The 17,380-nt window shown below is 42.3% G+C and overlaps 1 protein-coding gene and 1 long non-coding RNA gene across 5 annotated transcripts in view; both read left to right on the top strand.

The window, feature by feature from the left end:
• LOC141577736 (uncharacterized) overlaps positions 1-10,947 on the top strand; it is an 83,073-nt gene extending 72,126 nt beyond the window's left edge. For all 4 annotated transcript variants that reach the window (XR_012507113.1, XR_012507112.1, XR_012507111.1 and 1 more), the window contains one exon: positions 10,763-10,947. This is a non-coding gene — a long non-coding RNA (uncharacterized LOC141577736). The remainder of the gene's footprint in view (positions 1-10,762) is intronic.
• A 5,105-nt stretch (positions 10,948-16,052) lies between these two features.
• Positions 16,053-17,380, top strand: part of CD28 (CD28 molecule) — a 29,574-nt gene continuing 28,246 nt past the window's right edge. The window contains exon 1 of the mRNA XM_010971816.3: positions 16,053-16,698. Within this exon, the coding sequence (XP_010970118.1) occupies positions 16,554-16,698 (145 nt within the window). The 5' untranslated portion in view covers positions 16,053-16,553. The remainder of the gene's footprint in view (positions 16,699-17,380) is intronic.

Raw genomic sequence — 17,380 nt, 5'->3', positions numbered from 1 at the left:
CCCTTTCTGTACCACAGTTTCTCATTCACTGGCTCATTCAGCTTAGATGCTTTAGGAGTTAGGCATCCTATAGATAAATGAATAGGATAGGATTTATCCCTACATGGTAATAAGAACAGCTAACAGTGACTGAGGATGTTCCTTAACGCAGGATGTGCTTCTCATTCCTTTCTCATGAAATATTCACAGCCACCGTAGTCGACAGATACTAATACAGTTGAAGAAACTGAGGCTTCGCACAGTTAAGGGACTTGCTTGAAGTCACAAATCAGCGGCAGCGCTGGGATTCAAATCCTGCAGTTTGGTTCCAGAGGGAGAGTTCTTAACTCCTCCCCATGTCACAGGACAGTGCTGGAAACAAGCTGGTGAACAAATAATTGCAGTGTAACGGGTGAGGGAAGTGCTAACGGAGGGATGTACAACGTGCTAAGGGAGCCGAGGAGGGAGTGACGGAACGCGCCCCTGTGTTTGGCATTTGTGCCGTTTCCCTCGTCCACTGCCAGAAGTCAACACAGTGGAGTCTTTATTATTACTATACATGGATTCGGATACAGAGCTCAATTCATGTTGCCCTGCTGCCCCTCCCAAGCATAACAGCACTTAAAATAATTTCTTCCTGACATCTTGGACCCCTTCCAAGGGTTCTGTTTCAGCTTTTGGACAAGGCAGAAACAGGAAGAGGATGTCCTAATGTTCCCTGACTAGAGACCTAAGTTGGAATTTAGAACAGTTTTGTGATTAAAATCACTGTTAAGATTCTGTCATCCTATAATATGTATATGTGTGTGTGTGTCAACTATATTATGTAACAGCCATGATACATGTGCTATATAAAATCACTAAAATCAGCTGAGATGGGTTAAATTTCTGGAGATGTATATATATATATGTCTTATGTCAATGAAGATGATGATTTTCTGTTTATAAAGTGAAATTTTCTCACCTCATAGACTTTTTTGCTACGACTTTATTATAATTTAGTAGCAATATATCATAATTTATGCTCATAACGTAAGACAAATCGACTTTTCTGTTTCATACCTCTAGGTAGAAACTGTTTCAATTTGGCTCCCTTTCTCATCTCAGCTCATCTTTGAGATATTGAACATCTATACCTTTGGTTTTTGTATTACTTGATACTGGAGGAGATGTCATTAATTTTATATGACCAGGCTGGATACTGTAAACAGGTGCTGTCTGCTGCCGCCAAGTGATGGCCTATTCCTGCCAGGATATTAAGCACATCCTGCAGTTCAGTGTAAACACCAGGTGGGATTCTAATCCATTCAGCACAGAGTCCCTTACTCTTTCCTCTTTAATGAATGAAACTCTCTGGGAAGTCCCTGCTCAGAGATTCTCCGAAGATTTTGCATTCAGCAAGTCTCACTCTAAAAGGACCCAAGAAGAGGGCTGGATCAATTACTCCCAAGCCTCCCCTATTCACAACATATTTCCTGGAGTGATTCTCAGAAACTTACAGGAAAGTTTGAGGTTAACATGTAGCCCCTTTCTTATACTAGGTCACACAGGGTTTCAGGGTTGCAGGGTTGGAGAAATCTTCCCTCCTTTCCAATGTTGAAATTGCCCGGGGGCTTTGCACCCCTGACTCATTACCACTATTTTCCTATTAGGGCTAGAGAGAAGGCAAAATGAAACAAGCCAATCCTCACAGCCATGGGATAACCTCTGGGTCTTAAGGTAATCCAAGCAGTGTCTTTGGTCTATAGAATAAATCTTGACACTACTCAGACCCACCCAAAGCCATCATCAGGGAAGTGTCCCAAGAGGAGGTACAGCCCAGCTTACCGTTCTGGCCAGATGTCACCACACAAAGTGCAAGGACCCTGTAGTTCTACGCTCATGACCTTTTCTTCCTTAAGCACACCAGTATATCATACTGGCATGGCGGTGGGGGGGGGTGGTCTGATAAATAGAGTAATTTTGGAGGGGGGCACAGTGCAATGGATTTGCAGGAAAAGAGGCTGTGTCTTCTGATAACATACCATTGTCAAAGGAATAATCTGAAAATTGACAATTGTGGCAAACCACTGGCTGCCTCTCAATATTGAGTTTCCATTTTTTTCCTATAGTAATAGAATCCCCAATATGTAGCTGGGAACAGCCTTGAAATTCTGTTGGTCATATGGCTAAGTTCTGGCTAACGGGGTATAAGCAGAATTGATGGCATCTCTGGGTTTTGTTCCTAAAAGGAAGGGGCAGGCCCTCCCTCTCCATCTTAGCGTCTGGTTGGCTGGAATGTGAGTGTGAAGGTGACCCATCCTGGATCATGTGGGTCCAAGGACAGCAGAGCCAGACCGCAGAACGCACTGCGTCCTTGAGCCTTGAGCTGCCACACCGCCCCGGACTGCTTACTCCCAGACAGTTAGATGAGACAGGGAAAACCATCTACTGTGTTTAAACCACTATTATTTTGGGTCTCTGTCAAAGCAGTCAAGACCTTAGCCTAAGTCGGTGACGCTGGATTTCAGTAGACTAGAGTCAATTTTAGTTGAGGACATTGCCTCCTTAATTCAATGCATCTGCTTCAACAGGTGGCATCACTCTTCTCAGAGCTCTGCAGCTTCCACCCGGGGTGCTGCCTCCTGGGGGGACTACGCAGAGAAAGAGAGGGCTGTAAAGTTAGGCCTCAGATAGCTTAGGGAGTGGAGAGCCGGACTTTTCATTTCAACCCCTAAATCTTGTCTAGAACTGTCACTTATTCCAAGCGTGGCCCTGGCTCCCTGGCACACCCTATGACTGCTGTCTGGAAGAGCAGGAGTACCTTCTCAGACTCGACTGTGGTGTTTGAGCTTGTTGCTAGGACATCTTGAAATTTCCATATTCTACCCCAGGAAGAGAAATCTAGTTTCCTTCGTTGATGCCACATTCTTCTCTAGCCAGAAATACAAGAAAACAACTGTTTGCTGTGGCTTTTTGGCAGAACTCTGAAGTGTGGCCTGGATCTGGGAACCCACAATCCAAGAATAAGGCACCCTTTACATACAAAATTGTTGCATTTGGGTAGGTCCAGTTATGCTTGTGAAGCCACTGTCTCACAGGGTCAAAAAAGAGCTTATTTTTCAAGTAAGTGTGCTCCACTGTTTACTGACGACTACCAAAATAATTATTTCCTGTGTGGGTCACTGGGAGTGAGGTAATCCCAAGGAAAATGTTCCATTGTGCTTACTGGGCTGGGCAGAGCTGCAGCTCCAGCCCTTCTCTTAAAGGAACAGTAATAGTGCTGAATGATAAAGTTGGATTCGTGTGCCCCTTGGAGGGAGATTCATTTTCTACCTGATGCTTTCAGGATCTTATGAGAGGCGGCAGTGTGGCTGTACACATACGCATTAATATATCTGTGGGTGCCCTTAGCATGTTGGTTCATTTACACAGGTTTATAGATGTTGAGAAGGAGAATGTCTATAAGAGCCAAGATGATGCTCTCTGCCCCATCAACGTAAAAGCAGAAACTTGCTTTGTGCAAGTTGTTATTGGTTTCCTTGACTGGCTTGAGCCACTTGAAGGCATGCTTCATTTGCCTTTGTCTTCCCAGCCTGTACTAACGGGCACATCACTGAATGCAACGCTCATTAACCATCTGTGGATGAATGTATAGCTTGCAAAGGAAGTGAATTCCAGGGAGGGGTCTACTGGTCCAAAGCTGATTTCCCTGGTCCCATGACACTGAGATGAGAGAGTTTGTCAAAAAGGCATGTCTGGCCAGCCAGGATTGGAGCATCCCTGAGCTCTCAAACTCCATGGTTCTAGAGATTAAACAACTCTGTGCTTCCAACTGCCACCATCCCTGGAGCAGTAGGCACAGAATTCTCCACACCAGTTGTTGGATCCTGGCACAGTGGGCGGATGGGACTGTGGCAGCTGGGTCAACAGGTGAAGCCAATCTAACTGGGCCAAATGGGGTCCCACTTCTGGTCCTAAAGCAGAGGCATGCTTTTGGTTATATACTATGTGATACCCTGCCTCACCTTCCATTTAGGAGTTTAACCTGTACATTAGATTATAGAGCTGTGGACTATAAAAGGCAATGCTCAGTGCTGATTAATCCACTTGCCAAATCATTACTGAGTGCCAGCTATGTGCTAGGCATGGTATTGGCTCTGGGGTTCAGCAGTGAGCAAACTAGATGTGGCCCCTGCACTTAAGAAGTTTAGCCTCTAATGCAAGAGACAGACAAAAACACAGATATGTACAAAAATTACAAATGTTGGCCATTTAAGAGAAATAAACTGGATAATGAAGGAGGGAATCAAAGAAGTATCCAATTTACATAAAATGGTCAGAAATGACTGCCAGAAGGAGGAGCCTTGGGAAGAGCGAAGGGGAAGAACATTCCAGGCAGAGGAAAGAGGTCATGTTAATGACCTGACACCTAAAAGAGATCGCTGTTTGAGAGGATGAAGAAACAATGCTCATGGGTCTGTAGCAGAGTGAATGACAGGGAGAGTGTGCCTTAACTGGCAGAAGTCTTCCAAGGATTTTTGGATCTACCGTGAAGGACAGGATAGCAAGTGGAGGATGTGGAGTGTTTGCAGAGTGATCAGCAGGCTTAACACTGTTGTCCAGAACAAGAGTTCTGAGTTTGAGTATTGTCCTTCCACTACACGTTGAAAGTCCCCACTAGGATATGTCCCACCCTGTTGAGAATTGGTGAGCAGAATGGAAAGAAGTCGGGATTCACCTAAAATGCAAGAGAAAAGCAAGTGCAGGTAGAACTGTAGAGCTTATGATTCTGGCCCGAGTATCAGGCACAGATGAGAAAGCCATGGCTGGGAGTGGCCATCCATCCCAGTCAGTGTTTGGAACCGGAGGCTAAAGACAATACTGATGTTGCCATCTACAGTGTTCCCTACACCTCCTGCTCCTTGATCTTCCAGCATAGAGACATCTGGGAAGTGGCCTTTACCAGCATTAAGATGCTGTCAGATTTCTAGGGCACGCGGTGCTTTGTGTGTGTGTGTGTGTGTGTGTGTGTGTGTGTGTGTGTGCGCGCGCGCGCGTAAGTGTGAGTGAATCATGTGTAGACTGATGAGATGCTGATGGCAGCCAGATGTACTGACTTATGGGGTTCTTGACCGGGGGTCCGATGTAATCGTGGACAGGTAAAAAATTACATCTTGATTTTCACTAACCTCTCTAAGTGAAATTTTGCATTTCAGCAATATACTCAGGCAACAAACCACAGTAATTTTAGTAGTACTAGTGGCTCCATCAGTAGAAATCACAGCTATTTCCTATCACATTATCTCAAAATATCACTTGTGCTTATCACTACTTCAGAATGACAGTAGTTACCACACCGGGGCTAGATCTTGCTATTAAGTGTATTAGTAAAGCACATTTATTATTATATCATGTTTTAACAAATATTTAAAAACTGCTTTTCAATACTTAAGGTTTTGTTTGCAATCCCATGTATTTTTAATTTTTTTAGGTTTTCTTCCTTTTTTATATATATATTTATTGAAGTATAGTCAGTTTACAATGCTGTGTCAATTTCTGGTGTACAGCACAATGCTTCAGTCATATAGGAACATACATGTATTTGTCTTTATAGTCTCTTTCACCATACATTACTACAAGATATTGAATATAGTTCCCTGTGCTATACAGTATAAACTTGTTGATTATCTATTTTATATACAGTAGTTAGTATTTGCAAATCTCGAACGTCCAACTTTTCCTTTCCCACCCCTGCCCCCGGTAACCATAGATTTGTTTTCTATGTCTGTGAGTCTGTTTCTGTTTTGTAAATAAGTTTGTCTTTTTTTCTTTAGATTCCACGTATAAGTGATACTGTATTTAAATTTTTTTTTTTTGCATTTCAAAATAGAAGTGTAAGAAGGGGTTTTTAGGCTCCTAGACTGCCAAAGTGGACCCTGACATAAAAAAGTTAAGAACTACCCGACTTATCAGACACAGTCTTGCCAGTTGGACAATGCAATAGGAATGTTGGGGACAAAAGAGCCACATGTCCACTTTCCTTTTTTAAAATATATATTCTTTTCCATATTCTTTTTCATTATAGGTTACTATAAATAGTTCCCTGTGCTTTACAATAAGACCTTGCTGTTTATCTATTTCATATACAGTAGTTAGTACCTGCAAATCTCGAATTCCTAATTTATCCCTCCCCAGCTTCCCCTTCTGGTAACCATACATTTTGTTTCCTATGTCTGTGAATCTCTTTCTCTTTTGTAAATAAGTTCATTTGTATCATTTTTTTAAAAAAGATTCTACACATATGTGATATCATATGGTATTTTTCTTTCTCTTTCTGGCTTACTTAGTATGACGATCTCCAGGTCCATCCATGATGCTGCATATGGCATTACTTTATTCTTTTTTTATGGCTGAGTAGTATTCCATTGTATAAACCTACCACATCTTCTTTATCCAGTCATCTGTCAATGGACATTTTGGTTGTTTCCATGTCTTGGCTATTGTAAATAGTGCTTCTGTGAACACAGGGTTCATGTATGTTGTCAAGTTAGAGTTTCCTCTGAATATATGCCCAGGAGTGGGGTTGCTGGATCATATGGTAAGTCTATTTTTAGTTTTTTAAGGAGTCGCCATACTGTTTTCCATAGTGGCTGCACTAAACTGCATTCCCACCAATAGTGTAGGAGGGTTCCCTTTTCTCCACACCGTCTCCAGCATTTATCATTTGTGGACTTTTTTAATGATGGCTGTTCTGACTGGTGATAGCTCATTGTAGTTTTGATTCACATTTCTCTGATAATTAGTGATATTGAGCATTTTTTCATGTGCCCATTGGCCATCTGTATGTGTTCATTGGAGAAATGTCTGTTTAGGTCTTCTGCCCATTTTTTATTTTTGTTGTTGTTGTTGTTATTAAGTTGTATGAGCTGTTTGTATGTTCTGGAAATTGAGCCCTTGTCAGTCGCATCATACAAATATTTTCTCCCATTCTGTAAGTTGTCTTTTCATTTTGTTTATGGTTTCTTTTGCTGTGCAAAAGCTTATAAGTTCGATTAGGCCATATTTGTTTATTTTTGCTTTTATCTCTATTGCCTGGGTAGACTGACCTAGGAGAACATCGCTACAATTTATTTTTGCCTATGTTCTCTTCTCGGAGTTTTCATGTCCACTTCCATATGAGGCATTTTTGCATTCAGACTGAGTAGAAAAAGGGCAGACGCAATAAGTACTTGTCAACCCCATGTCTGTGCAGAAACACATAGATGTTTTATGCAGCTTGTAGACCAATTCAGAATTTCTGAGAAACAGAAAGAGAGTGGTAGGTCCAGAGAGCTTAGAGATAGATCTGAGAGAACTCCCACTATCATGGCTACACAGAATGCATTTCCACCAACCTTTCCCAAGTCAAGTTCTGGGGAACAGACATCATTTTCTTCAAACTCTGATCTCCAGGGCATGGCGACGGTTCATCCAGCCAGCCTACACCCTCCGCATTCCCTTGGGCTGTAGCCTCAGAGATGACCTCGGCAAGCACAAAGCAAATCAGGAGCCGGTCTGCCACTCCCACTGCTCCGCCACCTGGTGGGGGTTATTTTTAGGAAATCTAATTTCTCAGCAGAGACACAGCACCAGCAGCCAAGCCCTGAGAAGTCAGCACAGTTCCCAAAAGTCTGAGGCAGCAACCAGAGAAATTAAATGCTTTTACTGAAATTACACTGCTTCTACTTCTGCATTTTGAAGGGAGAGAGAGAAAGAGAGGGGAGAAGAGATGTTTGTTCACTTCTTCAGAGATTTTAGACACTGAATTTAATCTTTAACAGGCTATTCACTCTCTCCTACCCTCCACCCTCCACCACACTCACCACTGAATGATCGTTTCTGAAGATGCCTCTCCCGTTGATTCACACTTTCTAGTGGAAGCTTGTTCTGAAGCGATGGTTTAATGGCAGAGTGAGGAGTCAGACTCCAGGCATTTGTCACCTTTCCCAAGATCACAGTCTCAGAGATGGAAGTAGTGTGCTTCAGTCCTTTTCTGTTACTTACTAGATCTCCCCCTCCACAAAATGGACCAAAAATAATGGCTCCTACAGGGGTTTTTATGAGATAATGTGCATGAATTGAAACATGCCTGGCCCACGTTAGTTAATCTCTAACTCCTGTAACTTCCATTTTCCTAGACAAGTGTGAAAGCCTCAGAGTGGTTTCCTCCTTTTTCTTTGATGCTAATGTATTAGCTTATGTCCTAGTCTATTTCTTATCTCTCCTCCATTTCCCCCACCCCCCACAGATTATTCTCTTTCTCTCCTGTTCCCTCAGTCTTTCTCTCTGTGATGTCTTCCGTTCCTGAGCATGAAAACGTGCTTCCCTCTGTCCCTCCCCAGCCACAAACCCTCCTCTAACCTCTCATCTCCCTCTGGCTCCTGCTGCCTCCCACCCCCACCTTTGGGACCTGTCTTCTTGCAGGGAGGCAGCCTTCTGTTCTGGGCCGCGTGGGGGCTGAATGGTAAAGACTCTGCCCCTGTAGGCAGGCCTGTGGCTTACCAGCGCTGCCCGTGACTGGTGTGCGGGTCTGGGGTGCGGGTCTTGGCCACACACTTGGCAACATTCTCCCGGATTACTTTATCTCTGGTATATACATCTTCATTGTCAGGACTCCTTTGTCTTTCCTTATCTATCTTTTTTGATTTCGGACTGACTTAGCAAGTAGAAGGCCATAATTTCTTAGTTTCCTCAAACCTCAACAATGGAAAAATGCCAAGATTTAAGGGCCAGATGGGAAAGAGCAGCCTGTAATCTGATCTGTGGTCATGGCTGTGTTATAATCCTGGCCAGGGAGTCACAGAGCCTTCCCCATCCTCCCCCGTGTCCTTCCCATGCTCCCACTGAACCAGAGAAAGGTCCCGGAAATCCTGTTCAGCTGCAGTTCAGGCAGTGAGATCAATCAGTTGGAGTTCGCTTAAGAGATTAAACCTATTTGAAAGCCTGGGTCCAGTATGCTGATACCTCCGAAATCGGTAACAGCATCTCTGACCTGCACACTGACCTGTATCGTGAGGGGTCCTCGAAGAGCAAACTCCTTAGCCTGGCCTGACCACCTGTCACCTCCCATGCCTTTCCTCAGTGTTCCTTCTGCTCCAGCCACACGGAGCTCCCTGCGGTTCCCGCAGCAAGCCATGCGCTGTGGGCTTTCGCAAATAGTGTGCACTGGCCTGGAAGGAAAGCCCCATTCTTCCCCACTGCTGGTCTGGCCTGTTTTACTTTCCCTCCGCATCATAGCAGCCCTGCCCTGAAGCCCTCTCCAGGCAAGCTAAGGGCTTCCTCCTCAGTGTCTTTCCAGGTTTCTAAGATTTGTCTGGTGGACCTTGCCTTGGGCCAGAGCCTCTGTATTCTTGCTGCTTAAGCTCTTCCTACTGGGCTTATTGTAATATTTCAGTTACAGCTTTTTTTCTTCTCGTCAACTTCCTTTATTTCCATTCAAATATTTCTGGAAGAAACACAAAATCTTCAATTTGATTGCCTGTACACACAGGAGGTTAGTAAAGGTTTTTAGTCTGTGTGTGTGTGTGTGTGTGTGTGTGTGTGTGTGTTTATTAAGATGTGGAAATACACTGCTTTTCCCAAAACTTAAAGGAAAAAGTAAGCTTTAAAACTTGGGGTGCTTTTGGCTTTGTACTATATCTGGCATATAGCAAATGCCTAATACATTTTGGCTATATTAATAGCCAAATAAATATATATTTATAATTATTAATATTACTATTAGTAGTAATAGGACCCAGTACTTGGATGCAGGTGGTTTTTACTTTAAATTTTATTTTTTACTGAGGTGTAGTTGTTTTCATATCCAAGCAAGTGTGGGGAATATATTCCTCTGGCCTGACATTCTCCATAGGAAGTGGAGATTGTATATATTAGCTGGAGTTCACCCAAGCTACTTTTGGGACAAACAGGATCATGTGTTCCGAACAGAGGTCAACAGCTGTTCCTCCTCTGTGGCATTCCAGAGATGTGGACAGATGTATTCAGGCTGACCTTCCTCATTCAGTGAGTGTGGGAACGGTTGGGAAGGGTAGGGGGAGGGAGCTGCAGCAAGGGGGAGGGTGGGAAGGCTCCCAGGGGGCCCAGTAACATGAGAGACATTGAAAGCAACGTTGAAGTTAACGGTTCTGTTTCCTGGAGGTTCTGTGCTAAAAAGCATGTTAGGGGATGAAGGCTCTTACTTTTCCGAAAGGAGAAAGAGCAGGCATGACAGTTTTCCCAAGCCCTGGACAAGATTGTACTTCCTGAAGAGGCCAGAGGTCGCCTCCTTACCATTCCACTGATGGCACAGTAGGGAGCAGAAGAGGGTCAAATCAGGTTCAAGATGCGAGGGGGAGTGAAACACATTCCTTACCTTGTCCTCCCAACCCTAGTCATATTTAATTAACATTCTTGTTTCTAGAAGATATCCAAATGTCCCAGTGACTTCAAAAAATTAAAAATTCAGCCAACACAGGGCGCTTGGTACCTTTGTGTAATGCCAGCAGTAAGTAGGTGCTGGTCTTCTTCTGGGACCGAAGGAACATGGCTCCATAAGACCATTAGATGTCCAGAATAATGGGATTTGAGAACAGCACAGTAGACTTTCCTGAAAAAACTGAGTGCTCAGACTATCACTTGTCACCCTCTCAGAATGGTTTAGCGTGAGTCTGATTGGTAACAGTCTTTCACAATCTTCAATGGCAGTGATTGACATTTTCTGTCTGTATCTGCCTCTGCATACCTCCCCCACCCCTGTTCTGCCTTTTTTTTTTTTTTTCAGATTACCAAGCGGACGAACCTGTTGTCGTGGAACTGTCCTAAAGCTCAGATCAGCATTGCCCGGGCTCCGGATGTGACCTTGCTGACAGCACACAAATTCCTGATCTCATCATAATTAATTCCTCCAGGGTGATGTCAGAACTACACATTTTTTTTCCCTCTTGACTGGGACTGCAAGAACATAGGGTCAGTAGAGAAGTAAGGAGAATCTCATACTCCTGGCTGAAGGCTTTGCATGTCATGTAGAATTCTTGCTGAAACTTGATGAAGTTGTGCTGAAGCTCAGCTGTGTCCATCAAGAAAATCCATGCCTCTTTAAAAACCCTGCCCCTGGCCACTGCACTGTCAATCACAGATTCAAGCTGTTTGTTGATCTGATTAGGATTGTGTCTGCTTCCCCCATGATGTTCAAATCTAGAGTTCACTTTGTCTGAGTCAGACCAAATCAAGTTCAAATCCCTGCTTTGTTACCTGCTGTGTGACTTTGTGAGTGTGGGTAGATTACTTAACCTCTCTAAGCTTCTGCTTCCTTACCTACCAAGTGGAGATAATAGTACCAACCTCCTAGGGTTGTTGTGGAGATTAAATGAGATAATACATGCATAATGCTCAGCATGTAACGGCTAGCAGGAACTCCCCAGAAAGTGGGGAGGTACTGCCTCTACCAGTGAAGAGATAGGTCTGCCTCTGTTAGTGGTCAAAAGGTTTTTACGTAATTATTTTAAGCTACTTTTTACCATCTTTTTCATGTAGTCCTTGATAAAGCCTTTCAGATTGTTCTGAAAATATATCTTTTTGTAGTATTTCTTTACTCAGTGGAATTAGTCAATCAATACAGCAATTATTTCTTATTTTTTTGTTTCTTTTAGTAATTGCATAATTTTTTTCAGGTTTTGGTCCTGCTGGCTTGTGATCATAAGTTAACTTTTTAAACTTCATCTTTGTCTATTTTTGTTAAATAAGGTTTTCATATAGTTGACTGAGGTAATACCACACAGCTCAAAGGAAGAAACTCAGTCTTCATTATTTTCCCACAATCACCACGTCAGCATTTGAACCTCTGTGAGGCAGAACTTTGGGGGAAATTAGAAACTAAAATGAAAGGCAAGCTTCTAGCTGGAATTTAGATCAATGAAGGTGTTATCCTGGTAAGTTTGCTCTCTGTGAGTTAGAGATAGCCACAGGGATTCTCACCGAATGGCTTGACAACTAGGATTCTTGAAGACTCTTTCATGATGCTTTGTAGTTTATCTTGGTTTATGTTATTATTAAAGGATTGTGCACCAAGGAGGAATAATATGCTAATTTCTAAAATGATTCTGGTGGTAGTCTCGCAATGAAGTCAAGTCAATCCACAAAAATATACCAAACACATGTTCGATGATCTCTTTTGGTTGATCCAACCAACATTTATTCAGCCCCTTTATAGTAAGCACGACATGGAGATTCATTAAATCTTATTTCTATCTTAAGGGTGGGGAGATTCACACGTTGTGTGACATATGAACAACTTAGCGAGCGAGGTATTTTGATACCCATTTTTATACACAAGGAATTGAGGCTATGATTTTTTAAGATCATACGAATACATGGTGACCCAAATGGGATTTGACCCCTAAACCAGTGGGACTTCATGGCCTGTGTTTTAGCCACTGGAATTCCCAAATGTGTCATTATTTTCTCCCCACACTAGCTGGGTGTCCTGCAATTCCATTCAGTTCTGACACTGTTTACCTGGAGTTAATGTCACATCCTACAAGTTAAGGTCTTAGTCCCATAAGACCTCCCCCGACACACTTCAGAAGCCAACTGCAAGTCCCAGGTTGTCACTTGTACTTCTGACTGACTGGCTATGAATTGAGTTCCCACAACCCCCTTCTGAGGTTCAATAATTTGCTAGAATGGCTCACAGAACTCAGAAAACCCCTTACTTATCCTTACTGATTTATTACACAATAAAGACATGCTAAATGAACAGCCAGATGAAGAGATATGTAAAGTGAGTTCTGCATTCCAAGTGCAGGAGCTTCTGTCCCTGTAAAACTGGGGTGAACCACCCTCCGAGCTTGTGATGTGTCCACCAACCCAGAAAGCCTCCCAAACCTGTAGTTCAGGGATTTTTATGAAGGTTTCATAGCTTAGGCATGATTAATTATTAACTCAATCTCCAGCCCTTCTCTCCTCCCCAGGGAATGGGGGGGGTGGGGGCGGGACTAAAAGTTCCAAGCTTCTAACTGTGGCTTGATTTTTCTGGTGGCCAGCTCACATACTGAAGCTCTCCAGGAGCCCACGAGAGAATCACCTCATTAGAACAAAAAAATATTCCTATCACCCAGGAAACTCCAAGGGATTTAGGAGTTGTGTACCAGGAACTGGGGTCAAAGACCAAGATTAAAACAGAAGATACTCCTAGCATCTTTATTGATCAGGGAATCACAAAAGTTTTAGAAGCTCTTGCTGGGAGTCAAAGATGAAGACCAATACTCATATTTCTTATTATATCACTATTATCACATGCCCCTAGATTCTTTGTTTCCCCAAGATCTTATCCCCAGGCTTATTTCCTATTATGCTTCAAACAGCTTGTAGAATTTGGTCACCTGTATTATATTTTTCTCTGACTAGCCATGTAGCTGGGACTTCAGTGTATGTACTGATTTATTAAGGTCATTTGTTTCATCATGGAGTTTATGTCCTTGAATTTCAAGAGCCTGGGTGGACTTAGGGAAACTGGAATTTCTTCAGAAAAATACAGGTGCCTTTTTATGAAATGCAGTTTGATTAAGTCTTCCCAGTGCCACCTTGGGTCACTACCCACCCTTCCCCTGCACCCTCTGGTCACACCAGCTCTCATAAGACATTGTGTTAGATGCCTCACACCAGAAAGGTAATGTGCATTCCCAATCCTTTCATGCTGAAGGGATTCACAGTCCTGGAGAGAGCTGACAGCAGGGAGGCAGTCCAGTGCTGTGATTATGGCATGATCGTTCAAGCTGGAAAGGTCTAGGTTTTAATCTTGGATCCACAGCTTCCTGAGACTTCTTAACCCTTTCTCAGGGTCAGTCTTCCTATCTGTAAAATGGGGATAGTAATAGCATGTTCCTTATAGGTTGTGTGAGTATGAAGTGAGATCAGGCACGTACAGTGTTTGGGACGTAAATGCCATCAATTATCACCGTGGGAAATGTGGTGAAGTTGCAGTAGTCCATGCACTGATGGATTTAAGATCCCTTATTTTATCTCTATCATTTCTACTTCTTAGTATATGTGAATGCCGTGTCGTTTGTGTTAGTATGAGTCAACTAACCTCTCTGGGCTTCAGCTTCCTCCTTTGCAAAAGAAAGGAGCTAGGTCAGACAATTTCACGGTTCCTTTCCAGCTCAGGTTGATTCAATTAAGCACTACCATATCCATTATAGTAACTAGACGCTGCATGCTTGAAGCACATATCTTTTCTATGCTTGAAGACAGTTATTACTTTACTCCTTAGCCTTTTGTTAGCAATCATAGTCTTTGTTTCTACTGTACGTATTATTAATCTTAAGATGAGTTTCAGAGTCTCTTGTTCTAGATCTGGGTGGTCTGGTGACTCCAGAATAGGGGAAACCTCTTAGAGAAGGGTGCCGTGCCTTCTATAAATTGTCCCTAGAAAACCATCAGGCCCTGGGTTAGGGACAGTTTCCCCTGTATCTTAGAGGGTCAGAGCCAGGAATACTGGGTCAAATTCTAGAAGTGAATCTTCTCTAGGGAAGATGCCTTCATCATTTACCTGCAGTTCAGAAGTAGAAGTGAATCATTTCCAAGGACAAGTTACTCTAAAGGGCAGAAAGATATAGTGGGATGGGAGGGTCATAAAGACAGTGTTTATGAGAAAATTGAAATATGGACAAAGAGGGTCTATTAGGAGGGGAAATACTTTTGATCTGTCATTTGTCAGACAAGGAGGGAGGGACATGAAGCCTTTTTTCACTTATAGCTAAATCGTGAAAGATATTCAATGTAGCTTTTTAAAAAAGCAAAAAGTATCAACACTAGGGGATTGTTAAACAACTAATGATTTGATTATAGGATGAAATATTGTGTCAATGAAATGAAGTTTATAAAGAATACTTACAGGTCATGGAAAAATGTCAAGATATAACATAACAGATAATAATATAGATCTGTTGAAAACTATAAATAAAATCTGGTATTAAATATGTAAAAATCTTAATAGAAAAACATGGAAGGCAATGAAACAAAATGTCAACAGTGTTTGTATCAGAGTGGCAAGATTATGAATGAGTTTTGTTTTAATTATTATTTTTAACATTTAAAAAGGTAAAATGTCCCTTTCTCTGAATTTTCTATATGAAATACGTCCTACTTTTATAGTTGGAATAAAAAGCAACACAAGTTGTGTTTTTTTAAACACACACACACACACACACACACAAACTAGGGTAATCATACCAAGCTGAGATTTTCAGGAAAGCAGAAAAAAGTTACTGGAAAGTTTTTTTTAAATTGAAGTATAGTCAATTTACAATGTCATGTAAATTCTGGGGTACAGTGTAATGTTTCAGGCATATATATACATACATAGATTCCTTTTCATATTCTTTTGCATTATATGTTACTATAAGACATCAAATGTAGTTCACTGTGCTATACAGTAGAAACTTGTTTATCTATTTTATATATATTAGTTAGTACCCCCAAACCTCCAACTCCCAATTTACCCCTTCTCATCCCCTTTCCCCCCAGGTAACTATAAGTTTGTTTTCTATGTCTGTGAGTCTGTTTCTGTTTTGTAAATAAGTTCATTTGTGTCTTTTTTTTAAAGACTCCACATATAAGTGATACCATATGGTATTTTTCTTTCTCTTTCTGGCTTAAGTCATTTAGAATGAGGATCTCCAGATCCATCTATGTTGCTGAAAATGGAAAGTTTTTGAGAAAGCCTTCGAGTACAAGACCCTGACCCTGGTGCCAGAGGAGGAGGGCAGAGCTGGCCACGCTAGTAGGATGACCCTAAATGTAGGAGACTTGGCCAGTGGGCGAGGGCTGCAGAGGCGTGGTCACCTGCCCTGGGAGGCTGTTCTGGGCCTTCTTTCATGCCTGTCACTTAACTTTGAGTGATTCCTTCAGGGGCACACAGACCATGAGATACCAAGGGGCTTTTGGTTACCTTACTGTCACCCTGAGGATATGTGATATTTTCTGACTCTCCTTTTGCTTAGGGAACATGGTCCAGATAGTCAGTAGGCAGGGTGCTTGCAAGTGGGGTGTGTTTCTTGAAGTGCCTCAAAGTGAGTTGGGGGAGGCGTGGTATAAATCAAGCAGCGTGTGCCAAGTGCTCCATGGGGCTGCCCGCGTCCAATACCAAAGCTCAGTTCCTCATATTTGTAATTCCTTTCAACACTGATGACAAATATTTCCCAAATCCTCCATATAATTCTCATGGGTGTCTTTTTGTTACCGTTTGTCCCCATCCTATGAAAATCTCTCCTCTTTTAGGATCCCTTGTTTGTCAACCCTGAAGTTCCTGCTGGATTCCCAGCACTCATTTTTCACAGCTCTGACACCTGTCCATTGAGAATGATTTCCATGAGCCCATCATAGAGGGACTGACGTTCTCTTTCAGTGACAAGAAAAGGCTTGCCTTTAAAAGAAGAGGAAAAGTCAAAAGTCATCAAAACAATGTTAATATCCTGTGTGAAATGTTGCAGTCACAATGCTTTGTGGTTTGAGTCCCTTGATCATGTGCCCCGAGGGAAGTCAGGCGGTGGTGGCGGTGGTGGTGGCCTTGGATGACGAGACGCTCAGGGGTGTCTTCAGCTCACCTTACACTTGGGCTTCTCAGGGAGGAGGGGCTGGAGCCCTGGCCCACCGTGAGCACCATGATCCTCAGGCTACTCCTGGCTCTCAACTTCTTCCCCTCAATTCAAGTCACAGGTAAACCATTTTGATTTCTTTCCTCCTCCAATTTTTTCTTTTGAGCTATTAGGTTCATTTTAAGTTTCAAAAAACTTGTGAAATTTGGACATTTGAAGTGTAGTTTTTGCTACAGAGCAGCAACCTGTTATTTAGAAACTCACTGATTCTCAGGCTACAGCCAACAAGATATTTTAATGAACATTCTTTGGAATTAAATGAGATTTATTTAGCTGTTAGCTGCTAGTGTCCCAAGAGTTTTTAGATTATGTATATACATATATATTTTTAAATTTAAGAAAGTTGCAGTAGGCAGCTTGGTTCTGAAAGATCCATTGCTTGCTAGCTGAACTTAGACTAGTAGTTAAACTTTCCGAGCCTCAGTTTCCTTATCTGTAAAATGGGGATAATAACCTCATCTCAAGGTTTTTGTGAAGGTAAAAATGAAATAATCCACGTAAAATGTTCAGCACAGTCAGTGCTTGGTTAGCAAGATAAACGTTGGTTGTATTTACCATGGGTACCCAAATTGTGAATGAGTGCCAAAATGAATTCTGGAGTTGTCACAGAAGCTAGTACAATATAGATAATAAATCAGCTTTCTTTTACAGTTGGCTGAAATCTGTTTTTCCAGGTTGAAATCCTGTTTCCAATGATGATGAGGATGAGGATGAGGATGAAACACTTGAATCTATTACAGTTA

Source organism: Camelus bactrianus, chromosome 5 (assembly GCF_048773025.1).
Source record: "Camelus bactrianus isolate YW-2024 breed Bactrian camel chromosome 5, ASM4877302v1, whole genome shotgun sequence".
In the NCBI taxonomy this organism is placed as follows: domain Eukaryota; kingdom Metazoa; phylum Chordata; class Mammalia; order Artiodactyla; family Camelidae; genus Camelus; species Camelus bactrianus.
Note: the sequence above shows the minus strand (reverse complement) of the source record. Positions and strands in the feature narration are given on the sequence as shown.